Source organism: Martes martes (assembly GCF_963455335.1).
Source record: "Martes martes genome assembly, chromosome: 6".
Classification (NCBI taxonomy): Eukaryota; Metazoa; Chordata; class Mammalia; order Carnivora; family Mustelidae; genus Martes; species Martes martes.
In genome coordinates this window covers 48,415,439-48,429,181 of record NC_137893.1, presented here as the reverse complement: position 1 = coordinate 48,429,181, position 13,743 = coordinate 48,415,439, and the positions used below count along the sequence as shown (strand labels likewise).

General features: G+C 36.2%; 1 protein-coding gene across 1 annotated transcript in view; it reads left to right on the top strand.

Annotated features, from left to right (window-relative positions):
* The window catches only part of BCKDHB (branched chain keto acid dehydrogenase E1 subunit beta), a 216,580-nt gene extending 203,141 nt beyond the window's left edge, over window positions 1–13,439 (top strand). The window contains exons 10-11 of the mRNA XM_080806044.1: window positions 11,454–11,602; window positions 13,145–13,439. Of these exons, the coding sequence (XP_080662170.1) occupies window positions 11,454–11,594 (141 nt within the window). The 3' untranslated portion in view covers window positions 11,595–11,602; window positions 13,145–13,439. The remainder of the gene's footprint in view (window positions 1–11,453; window positions 11,603–13,144) is intronic.
* Window positions 13,440–13,743: the final 304 nt, after the last annotated feature.

Here is a 13,743-nt window from a genome sequence, read left to right as displayed (position 1 = left end):
TTCCATGCCTGGGGACGGACCGGTCCGCACACAGCCAGGCCCACTTGGTGGCATTTATGTGTGTGCAGCCAGCTTTACACCTATAATGAGAGCCCACAGCTATTTAATAAACACCCCGGTGCCAGCCATGGAGCCTGTGCCAATAACCACTAATTGAAGCCAGTGACTACAGTCTGAGACAGGGAGACCCCATACCACCCTTACATTTACATTTTAATTTCAGATTAATTTAATTGTGGTGTCTTATCTGTTGTCTGTCGTTTTAATTCCACACACACAAAAAAATCTTTATTTTAGTCTCAAAAGACATTTCTTTAAATAACCCAGGAATTTTCTTCTGTAGTTTTAGAGCTCTACAAAGTGAGTTAACCATGGAGAATAGCTATAAAATATTTACTGTAAGGAGAGGATTAAATTTCATATTCCAGTTTAAGTTAAGGCTAGGATAAAACTTGTAACCCATGTTTATTTGACCTATTTTCCTACTCTGTCAAAAAGCTGTCACATTCTTATCAAATTACTTAGCTACTTAAGTTAAATCTAGATTTTCCTATAGATAAGGAAATGAAAGGAAGCAAGTTTCATTTCCTGGTGAAGCACTGAACTGCTTTTCTTGAATCTTAGGGTAGAAGCAACTTGAAGCTTACAGCCCACTATGGGTTGAACATCCAGTTTTTTCTCAGAATTCAAAATCAGCTTCAGAACTCAAAGGGGCAGTTTATGCCCCACACTCCAGCCCATCGTAGAAAAAAAGTTCCACTCGTGTCCTTCCTTCCCCTCATTTTTTCATCTTCTCCCCAACAAATATTTAAAAGAAGCCAAACCTCTCAATCTGTGCTGAACCTACTGTAACTCTAGAGACCCATCTCTTCCCTAGTGACCCCTGACCCCCAAAGACGCTAAACTGCTAAGCCTTTTATTAAAAAGTATGTATGGATTGGACTTGCATCAACAAGTAGACAGGTCCACCAGTTTCTGTTTCACAGGTGTAATGGTAGCACTAAATAAAAATTTTGCCTTCTCTCCAACCCATACTCTCCTGCCCACTTTTAAATCGAAAGCCCTGTAGCATGCACCCAAGAGTAAGCAGGGGAGCTGGTTCACGTCCCAGCAGAACCGTGTGCACCTGTGCGATCTTGGCCACCTCCCCTAACCTCTGCCAGCCTCTGTTCACTTGTCACCACCTCCCAGAGTCGCTGAAAGGATTGAGACTATATAAACAATTGTACTTATTGTTACTTATTGTACTTACTAGGAAGTAAGAACATCTCTTTGGGTACTATGTAGTTAATGTCTGGCTGTTTGTTTTCTGTGTGTACTGAAAGGATTGAGACTATATAAACAATTGTACTTATTGTTACTTATTGTACTTACTAGGAAGTAAGAACATCTCTTTGGGTACTATGTAGTTAATGTCTGGCTGTTTGTTTTCTGTGTGTACCTATCCCTCTTCCTGAAGTGAGAGGCATATGGACAAATACATTGCTTTTCCGGTAGGCTTCCGTGTTGTGTCTCAGAATATTCATGAGGATTTGTTGATTAAACACAGAATTATTTGTTTGTGTCCATATGTGCTTAGGCACATCGTTGTCTGTGGTATGTGACCAGTGGGGAAGCTCCTGTGATCTCTGGGTGGGGGGTGGGCGGGGTGGAGAAGCCCTGCTGTGTGTTTTAGCCTGATTCCTAATTGAGGGACCTGATTGAATTTTTGTAGAGCTCATCCTCAAACAGGTAGATAAAAAATAGTAAGTGAATGCTTTGGTCTATCTCAATAAACTGTGTGAACGTCACCCTTTTAAAGAAACTACATAGATTTAGTTCATCTACAAACAGTACCTTCAGCATTTTTAATATTTTTTTCACTTAACTATAAAAGTATCCAGAACCAGGTCCTAGATATTGTTAAACCACATTTCACTAGTGTATCTATAGTTTTATCAGGCTTATTAGAAGTTTGTCCACAGTGAGCATGCAATACAGACTTTGTGAGAAGTAGATTCATCTTAATTCATCTTCAGCACACATATTATGGGCATTAAAAAGTCACATATTATGGGCATTAAAAAGTCACGTGTATTTTTCCTCTAATTCTGAACTATCTCTTGATTCTGGAAATTCTGAAGATGTGTATATGCAGTTACATATACATTTAATCTGAAAAGCTTCTTTGTAGGAAATGTTAACCAACTTTAAAGGCAGAAACATAGATATGTAAGTGCAGCAAAGAGGAAAATATATTTTGGGTTCTGTATTGTATTTTAATTGGATGCAGACAATAATTACAAGTGCTAGATTTGTTGAATGAAAAGGTTAAACTCCTTGTATTAGTAAAAGTCATCTGCATGTGAATAACGAGAGCACTAACAAGCCTTTTCTTACTTAGGTCAGAGATTCCTGCCAAAAACTTGTTTGCTTTGTAAATTAGTTCAATTATTAAATTTTGGGAGTGCTGCTACTGCTGGGATCCAATCAACAAATTTTTGACTACATCTCCCTGATAATTGATGATAGCCTTAGGACATTTATTTCTGTTGTGCTTTTCTTAGTAAAACTGTAGTGATCTAGTGACCAGAATTAAATTGCTGAAAAACAACTTGGTCTGATTTATTCATTCAGCAAAACCAAGCTTAAAGGCTGTGTTGCTGTGACACCCAAGATTAACTTAAAAAAAAAAAAAAAAGTGCGTTTAATTTCAGTAAAAACATTGACACGTCTCTTCTGGCATTACGTAGATAAAATAAAGTTGATCTTTTCCCTTTCCCTTGCCTTTTTTACATTTAACAATTTAGCATTTAGTTTTTTACATTTAGCATTTAAACATAAACTAGAAATTTGACATATTTAAAAAGAAGGAAAAAGCAGTAACAAAAAACAAACTTTGTATCGTAACAGGAGATCATTCGTACAATAGCAGATATTTTAGCCATCAGTTCTTTATCCGGCTTCTCAAATTTTTTAGAAAGATGGTGCCAGATAGGGGGAAATCACTTTATTCTAGTAGTTTCGTTTTGTGACCAGTCTTGAAACTTAAAATCAGGTTGCAGAATTAGGACAGTGACGAATCCTAATACAGATTTTCCTAGTGCAGGTTCAGTTTCCCAAATTCTGAAAGAATATATTTTCTGTGTCACGAGACAAAAGAATCATCAGGTTGCTTCAGCCAGGATTGATTTCTGCCTTCTGAGCACCATTTGGTGGTATGAGAATGCTATAGGAATAATTTTATGGGGGGAAAAAAAAACAGCCAGAAAAACCGAATGCTTTGTCAGATCATCGAAAGTTGCTTAAGAGGAGTATTTGAAGTTTCCTGCTGCCAAACAAAAGCAAAAATCCTACCTGACAGAGAGCAGTTTGTTCCTGAGATGACCCCGGTGCAGCAAGTCGCTTATGTTTATCATTAAGCACCCACATTCTCAGGAAATTCCACTTTCCAACTTTGCTGCTGCCGATGCTTGCTTCTATAGGGAAGAATTCTGAACTATAAAATTTGAGAAGCTCCAGCGTCTGTGGAAATTTGAGAGCATTGCTTTTCTCTCCCCCCCACCCCATTGAATATAAATTGTTTTAACAAAAGCATGGTAGCCACGGTATGTGGTAAATGTCAGAATTTGCCCATAGTTATGTCTGAAAAGAACTTTAACTTTAGCTTTTGAACTTTGAAAGCCTCGGGACATCTTTGGAGACCAAGGGCTGCAAATAAAAGCGATGTTTATGTGCAGGAGGATGGAAGGGAGAAATGGCTTTTTTTAAGCTGCTGCTTCTCACCCATGGTCTTCAGGTGAAAGGCACGGCAGCTGTGGGTCACAGCTCCAGACCGTATCTGGGGGAAGGCTGGAAAGCCGAACCAGACCTTGACAGGTTTTACCGGGGAAACCAAGGTGGTTTGGATGGGCTGCGACTTTTGCCTTTGCGGCTGCTAATTTAGTTTTTATTAAAAGCAAAATGAGTTAATACCTATAAAGTAGTTAATATGGTCTCTGGGCCATAACGAACACATGCACTTTCTTAAACAGTGATCTTAGATAACATTATAAGTGATAGAAATGAGTTATCACTTACTTTCACTTGTTTCTGATTTTAAAACAGTGAAAGTTACAAAACCATCATTCTGAGAGGAAAAATCTCTATGATGTAATAAATCGTTAATTTTAATGTTACATTTGATTTTAAAATTTGTTCTACTTCAGTTTCCACAGTTAATCTATGGAGATTCACAGATAATTTTATATTAACCTGTTTATATTCTAATACAACTATAGAATTTGAGCCACGAATCATTTCTGTGCACATTTTAATATCATACTCCAACTTTGTTTTAGGTAGCTAGATTGTATGTGGGGAAACCCACTTAGTTCAGATACAGTATTTCTAACTTCAGAATCTAAGCGTCCATTTTAAAAATGGAATTTGAATTTAAATGAAAATCCTAATTTAGAATTCAGTCCCATTCTTTAGCTAGAGAAATCACAGAAAACAAAAATTGTACCAGATTGCTAGTAATTTGCATTAAAGAGGAAGAAATGGAATTTCTTTAAAAGTGCTCAGATACTGAAGACATTTCAGTGAAGTTAAGTCAGAGAGATCTCAGCTTTTAATTTAGTCAGGATTATGATTTTACCTAGAAGCTTTGCTGAAATAGCTGGGCTTCACTATAATGTTTTAGGTGTTAGAGAAAGCTAGATAAAATGCTATTTTTCATATACTGTTTCACTTAGTTCCACTGGTTCCACTGTATTTTCAAAGCGAGAGACCTCATATCAACAAGTGTTTATTGAATGCATCTTCTGTGCATAGGTATCGGAAAAATAAAATAAGCGTAGTTTTGATGTTCGAGGGCAGATTAGGGACGGTGCTGTCTGAAGAATTAATTTCATAGGTCTGTGCTGCATAGAAAATCAGTACAGCCTACAGTGTCTTCTAAGTTTTAAAAACATGATAACATTGTATTTAAACCATTAGCTTAAATGAAAAATAATATTTTAGATTAGCAAACGTTGTATTTATTTAATTCAGTAATGAAATTAATTTGGAGCTGCTGGCATAGGGCCTTCACAGGTTTCTGTGACTCATTTGCTAAGGAAGTGTGATTCAAGACACCAGAATAATTTTTCTCATCTGCTGAAGCTCATGTTTTGGCTATGGGCAAGTTTTCAGGGCAGATTTAAAACAAATTTAAAACAAATATTCTCTGATAGTATTGGGAAGCTGGGGGATGTCTAGCCTTACATAGATAAGACTATTCAACTTATAATCAAAATACAAGTCTCTAAGTTCATTGACTTTATCGCTATCGGGTTTGCATCATTTGGTATATTGTGGGTTTTTTTTCCCCATATGTTTAGAATTTAACTCTTGCACTGCTCATTATGACCTCTAGATGACTATTTGCACTTAGAAGTGAAATCTCTGTTGTTTTTATTGTTAATTTAATAATTTAACTAAATTAGGACTAAATGGTATTGGAATTTAGGTTTAAAACTGAACACATCCACAAATCATGTAAAGTTGCTTCTTAATTTTTTTTCTCCTAGAGAAGAAAGGATAACTCTATGACCTCTACATCTTGTTCGGTGCTCATGACATTTAGAGCTTAATTTACCCGCATTCTATCTCCTCTTGGAAACAAAATATATTCTCATAGTTTAAATGGGTTGTTGGTGGCATAATAATGATTATATGATGTGAAATTTTTTGTTTGCAAAATAATTTAAAAATTAATTTTCCAAGTTATTACTTTGGAATTAAGTTGTGAGCCAATGTTTCTCCTTATTGCAAGGAAGAATATAAAATTTTTGATTTATCAGGTAATCCCATAGACAATGTATGCCTATTTTTGACTTGTTTCTCATTACAGCATCCTCCTTTTCTGACTTTCCATTAAATGTTTAGAAAAATTAGTTTCGCAGGGAAACTTAAGAAATTTAATTAGCCTATATCAGCTATGAAAAGTAGGAACATATATAAAAGACCCGAAGTGTTCTTATCTCACTTTAAACTTTTCTTCACAATCTTCCAACTCAAGGTAATATGTGGTCTAACACAATAGGCTGTCTCCAACTTTCTGTCATTAGAAGAACCGAATAAAAATTTTTCCAGAATTGTCTCTAGAAAGAAATCCGAGCTTGGTATTGCCTTGAATTAAAAAATAAAGACCAAATGATTGCTTTAAAAATAAATTAAATGATACTGAGTGGTCTTTTATTCTTGGCTATTTTTCAAAGTGTCTATACCTTGGTTACATTAAATTATATTGGACTCTTCTGGTTGAAACCATCCATTAGGTAACCGACAGCCTAATTTGCTATAGGAGCATTGCTTGGAAATTATGTACTTCTGGGGGAGGGGAGGTAGATTTTTTTTTTAACTATTTCCAGAGCTCTTGACTTCCTCATCTAGCCACATAATTTGTCTATCATTCCAGCCCCAGGAACTGGCAATTTTTGTCCAGGCTCCCTGAACCCCACCAGGGGGCAGCACCGGACCCTCCCTTTCCCTGAGGCCTTAGCGCAGCCTGGCTCCTCATAACCTCAGTGGTTCCCACCCTCTCCTCACACTACACGTACTTATTTGTGGTATTTCCTTACATTTTTTAAGGCTTAGTAAGTCTCCAACAAGGGTAGCCATTCCGTGTTGACCCTTCTGTACATCAGAATCTTTTCTTCATTGATGATTTGATCTGTGCTTTCAGACACCTTGTGTTTATTATAACTTGGGAAATCTCAAGAGGGAAACAAAAACCTAGCAATTATTGAACACTATGATATGTCAAACTTGAAACCAGGTCCTCTTCATACGCTCTGTACAATCTAGAGGGGCAAGTAGGCCTCTAGTAACAATAGTGTTATAAGACAATAGGATAATATAACAGCAGAATTTTTAATGTCCCTAATTTGCTGCTAAGTGACAGAGGCTCGGAGAAGTTAAATCATAGGAAAACAAAGATTCCCTTGAAACAGAATTCCAGATTCCATGCTGTATCAATTATATCCTACAGCTTTGCCATAACAACAATGAAAAGATTTGTGGAGAGTGACTGAAGGCACAGTGAGGAATGCCTGAAACTGATTTCAGTGCTGTAATTCCTGTGACGGGAGAATTTATGCTTGATGTACTTAAAACTCTAATGGCGAGATGCGGTTAAGTGCTGGGAGGTCTTGAATGAAAGCCCTAATCTGTACACATTTACATACATACAGTATATACTCAGTATTATGTTCACCAAAACACGGGATTAAATGCAATACACTTAATTTTTAGAAACCTATTGATAATTTTAGTTTTCTTAAAACAACAGTGGGTCCTCTTGTAATTAATTTTTATTTACTCTCTCTTACCTGCTAAAAAATATACAGGCTCTCTCCTCTGCAATCTGAATAAGACACTTAAAACTTTGTTTTGTTGCAGAATATAGGCAAATAAAGAATTTATATTGCTTGCATTTATGGTTTTTATGATTTGGAATTATCATTTCAGACTCTCAGCTTCCTTTTCTGGTTATAATGCACATAGCAACCCAGATGGCTAATATGTAAACAATTTGAGTGATGCTTATTTAAATCATTTAGGACAGCTCAGGAGGTTGCCGAGACCCGGGACCATCTGTTTATTGCTCTATGTGTTTCTTCGAGGCTTAGTGTGTGCTCACACCTTCACACGTCTTAGCCTCTACCTTCCTGATATATACCCAGAAGAGGCGTCTTAGACTCAGTTTAACTCCTTATTTCTATCGAGGTTCTGTTTTAAAACCTTAATCCCCACCTGCCTTCTGTGTTACCATTTTACTTATTTTATTTTAGTTTTTTTCCTGTTATTACTATCCTCAGCAGTCACTTTGCAGATGAATGACTGGGAACACGGGTTGGTAGTCAGGTTGGAATCTTAATTGGCTGTGTACGTAGCTGTTTGACCTGGGCCGCGTTCTTTCTCCTTGACTTCCTCATCTGTGAAATGGAATGTAATACCCACCTCATATATTTGTGAGAATGATTAAATGAGATAAAATATAATTCATTGCATATGATTCTGTCTGGTTACTATTATTAACATGCTTTAGAAAGATGAGTCTCACAATGACAAAAAGACATTCAAAAGTAAATTTCGGATACCGTATACTTGAATTTCAGACAATAGTCTTTTGGAAGGAATATCTGTTTTTCCTTAAGCTGACTGTTTATGTGAAAGCACACACTACAACAAAATGTATGAAAACCCTCATGAGGTCTAGTGTGAGGGTTCCAGCCCTCTTTCATGGGATCCATGGCGAAACTTTGGACTATAAGTAGCTGGAGAAGAGTTTTCTCTCGGCACCTGTCTGGGTTCTCTTCCGAAGTCCCTGGTTACATATTAGACTGTACCGCTTTGGAAGCTCACCTTCACATCTGTAATGGTTCCCTGTGGACTGAGGTGGTCCATATATAAGCTCTCTGAGGAGAGAGACCAGAAAATGGTCTCTTCCACATTAGCCCCTGTGCCGGCCATGACCTGTAACCCTCACAATCCTGTGGGTGAGGTCATTATTTCTTCCTAATTTTATGTGGATTACTATTTCCAAATTAAAAATCATCAGAGTTTTAAAAGTATGAGTGTGCTTATGCAGTCAGTGGAAAGAAGAATACAATTAATCTGGACGGTCTTGGAAATTCAGGGCACACGTTTACTGTAGTTCTAGTGTTATAATATGGTATAAAATAGGGATACATACTTTCCAGAGGGTTAATCTGGTACATTGATCTACAAATCTGCTATTGAGATTCAAATATTTTTTGTAAATGTGTGTGTGTGCGTGTGTGTGTGTGTGTGTGTGTGTACAGCTTCTGTATGAAAAAACAGGTTGAACAAGGATGCCCTGTTTTGATGGTTGCCCAGAGAAACATATAGCCACACATAAATCATTTGTGTATGAAACAGTCCATTAGGAACTCACTCTGTGCAGCTGCTTGACCCAAGCATTTTTTTTCCGGTCTTTTTAAAACACTTTTTAACACAAGTCTGTGGAGGGAATAATGCCAGTCTCTCTAATAATATTTCAGTTAGCAAAGCATTAAAATGTCAAACTGTTTCAATTGGTCAGGGCATATCCTTATAAAATTGAATCATAGTCCTCTGTTATGTATCTATTATCTTCCATGATTTTTTAAATTTAAATAGCCAATTTAGCCAATTAGCCAACATATAATACATCCTTAGTTTCTTCCATGACTTTTAAAATATACTCTATATATTTATATATAATGATTTAAAATCCTTTCCCTCCACTTAATGTAGAATAATTGTTTCCAAATTAAGGAAACACTACATACAAAGTTACAAAACTAATGTAAAATAGTAACCATTATTCACACAAGAAGGTATTCTTTACTCTTTTATGTCAGTGTCATTTAATTACAATTGCAAATTACATTTAATTACAAATAGTTTCATAAAAACTATTACAATACATATTAAGTATGAACTAGAGCCCTTTCTCACCTTTTTGCCACTCCTGGCCTCGGAAGGTGACCACTAGTAATAGTTCAAGTGCGACCTTTCAGACCTTTTTCTATGCTCATGCAAACACACAGGTGTATCTTGCAAAGAGTGATTACACACACACACACACACACACACACACACACACAATGGAATACTACTCAGCCATAAAAGGAATGTTGCCATTTGCAACAATGTGGATGGAGCTAGCGAGTTTTATGCTAGGTGAAATAGAGAAAGGAAGATGCCCTATGATTTCACTCTTATGTAGAAATTAAGAAACAAAACAAGTGAGCAAAGAGACAAAAAAAAAAAAAAAAAGAGAGAGAGAGAGAAAGAGAGAGGCAAACTGAGGAACAGATTCTTAACTATAGAGAACAGACTGATGGTTACCAGGGCAGGTGGGGAGGGGGTGGGTGAAATAGGCGAAGGTGATTAAGGAGGGCACTTGCTGTGATGAGCTTGGGGTGATGTACGGGTGTTGAAACATTGTATTGTACATCTAAAATGAATATTACACCATAACTACAATTGCAATAAAAACTTAAACAAAATAAAGCATTGTATTAAGAAGCCAATTAGAATAAAATAAAATACAGTTAAGTAAAATATATAAGGAAAGGTGGACCTCAGATCCTTTGTAAAGCAAGGTAATGCAGAAAGTAGATGCCTATAAAACCTCAAGTTGTGTGAGGTTTTTTGTTTTTTGGTTTTTGTCTTTAGTATAGCTGACACACAATGTTACTGGTGTAAGACTTAGGGATTTGACAAGTTTATACATTGTGCTCTTTCTTTGCAGGCGTACCTACTGTCTGTCCCATTACATCACTGTTACAGTATCACTGACTGGATTCCCTGTGCTTTGCTTTTTCTTCCCATGACTTAACTTATTCTATAACTGGAGTCCTGTATCTCCCTCTCCCTGACACCAATTTTGCCCAACTCCATACCCTCCTCCCCTCTGGCAACTATTAGCAAAAACCTAAGATTTTATTTGCAGTAATAGCTGTGAGGGGTAACGTTAATATCATTTTCATAGGAACAGTTTAATTGCATAGCTCTCTTTAGATTTTTTGGAACTCTCTAAAAATTATTTTCAAGTTTGAATTTGTCACCTAATTTTTTTTTTTCCTCTGAAGATAATTTCCTGTAGGATTCCTCAAGTGTGGTTGAGATTTTATATTTTTGAACCAGACCTCTAGCCTCATGGAGTTCATTGTCTCTCAGGAGAGACAGATAATTGAGCAACTACAGTGGATCTTGCTCAGTTCAGTACTGTGAGAGCTCGGGGCAGAAACCCCTCTGTCAGTGGTGCGGGGTTGGGCAAGTGCCACCAGGGAAGGCTTCCTGGCAGAGGCGAATCCTAACACGGTATCTGAGAGATGTGCACACAGCAGTCAGGCAAAGAGCAATGGGCTTGGGCTGGGAATTGGCCAGGGAACCATCAGCATCTACAAAAGCCTGGCCATGAGAGAATCCAGAACATGGTTAAGTAACTGCTAGAAGTTCAGTCTGACTGTAGGGTAATTAGAAACATTTATTATGATAATAATACATGTCCATTATATATAAAATTTGAAAAACACAGGAAACAAGAGAAAACATATGCCACCACTAATTTCAAGCTGCAGAGTTTCCTGTGAACATTTTCTTATGATTTTGTCATGCCTTATATTTGAATTTATAGGACAACACATTTGGTATATTCCCAGTGAGGTTTAAACTAGAGCTATGCATGGAGACATAAATGCGTGCATGTATGAAGACATTTTAAATAAAACTGGGATCATGCCAAACTTGTGTATGTCACTTAATTTTTTAACCTTTTTTTTAAACGTTACAATATACTGATTTATTTTAATGCCCCTGGATAGAATTACATTTCTTTTTTTTCTTTTTAGAATTAAATTTCAAGTGGAAATGTTTCATCTCTCAGAATAAAAAGAAATATTCTTGAAGTGAACTATCTGTATTCTTCTCTGTAGGAAGAATGTTTCCTGAACCTAGAAGCTCCTATATCAAGAGTATGTGGGTATGACACACCGTTTCCTCACATTTTCGAGCCATTCTACATCCCAGACAAATGGAAGTGTTACGATGCCCTTCGAAAAATGATCAACTATTGACTATATTGGTAAGTCAGCCTTGCATTTTGAGAAAGCTAGTGTATGTCACTCATATGACTGTGCCATTAACCAAGAGCTACGGTCATCAGCGTGTTGGCAATTTCCAGAACAAAAGTGGATTGAAGAAAAAAAAATGGAAATTTATAGTGGTATATTTACACTTCATAGAAACACATCAGATATATGTTTATCTGATATCCATAAAACAGATGTGTGCATGTATTAGTGTGGAGTAATTAATGAAGACGAAGATACTCTGTGCTGGGGTTTGCTTGCAAATACACCTTACTCCACTCCTCCAACTTTAGCCTCATTTCTGTATATTGTTATTGGCCATTTAAATTGTTCATGAATAGGGTTAATTTCTGTTATTGAAAAATGTTCCTTTGAACAACATTGTTTGGGACTCCAGTGAATTTAAACTATATGATGATCCATAACATGAAATTTGCCTTTATATTATCTAAAAATAGGTTTGTTGAGCAGAACACCTATTTATCATGTATAGGGAAGTTTTTACATAAAAGAAAATCTAGCACCACCACCATTTCCAGAATCCTTTTCGACAAATGAATGTTTTTAAATTGTGGATAATGACATTTAGTTCTTCTGATTTTCTATCTTATCTTATCTTACCTTATCTGCCTCTTCAGCAGTGATTTTCTAGCAAAAAAAGAATATCATTAAAAACTGTTTAGTTTTCAGGTTTTAATATAGAAAGGAGTTGCTGTCCCTGACACACTGCCTTATTTTATCTTGGCATTTTGAAACGTATAGCTGGAATTAAATTTTACATTTAATATTCTAATATTAACATGTGATATTTACATTTTAATATCTAGATTGTCTAAAAAATAGTATAATAATACATTTTTAAGAACTGTCATCTTTTAAAAAAAAGGGGAGACCAGGCTCTGTGTAATAACATAAGGCCACGCTTTTTAAAGATAGAAGTACTGTAATTCTTGAATTCTGTGTCTGAGGAGTAAACTTGGCCCATTGAAAACCAGAGAGATACCTTTTAAGTTTGTACAGATAGAGAAAATAATGCCCTCCCATCTGCCACTATGACAGCCCCCCCTTTCCATTTTTTGCAGTTCTATTTTGAGAATGTACCAGATGTAAGTTCAAGCCATTAGTCAACACATCCTCGGTATTCTTTCAGACACACTGAGGGAGATACTGTGTATCTGGTGTCCTCTTAATGTCTGTGAAAGCAACTGGTTTCTACAGTAAGTCACACTTAGGACTAGTTAGAGGAATACCATCTCTTTTGTCCATCTTCTTCCTTCCATGGACTCTCCCTAATGGAGAGTCAAGGTTATCACAATGTGTGGCCACAGAGTTTAGGTGCTGGTTGAAATTTGGATATATAATTCTTTTTAAACATAAAAAATATGTAAACCTATTGAAAACATGATAAAAGAAGAATAGTTTTTCTATGCTTCAAGCTAAATATGGCCTTAAGGAAAAGAGTCATGCAGTTGAGAAATCTACATTTAATTCATGGTGGCCGGAATGTCTATAATTGTTATTGATTTCTTTTACAGAACAACTGGAAGATTGTGACTAGATATGGAAATATTTTTCTGAAAATTCCTTTTATTTCCTCAGACTTCTCTCTTCTTGAAAATAGAGTTTTTATGAACTGAACCACCTTGGATAATGGCTGAAAATTTTTAATTCGTTATTGTATTAACACATATGAATTGATGATTTCCATTAAGAGTGTCTCAGATTAACTTTTTAAAATGCTTCACTTGGTAGGCTTATAAATTCCATCAAATTGCATCTGTAAATATTGGGCATGGGGTAGTATTCAATAAAGCAAAATCAAATTCTGTATTTTTTTGTGTGTGTCTTTTTTTCATTGGCTAAAAGAATCTTATCAGAGTAATAGATTAACTTGTTAATTAAATCTGACTGAAAGTGAAATGCTTAGAAATGCTGATTTTCAGTTACATTGTATTTAGTATAATTCTTTATGGCTAAGATGGTTGTATGTTGATGAAACTTCTGGAATATTTTACCTGGTTCTTCCCTCTTACCTCAACAAGATGCACTGTTGGGGGCACCTGGGTGACAGGTGGTTAAGCCTCTGCCTTTAGCTCAGGTCATGATCCAAGGGTCCTGGGATTGAGCCCCACAT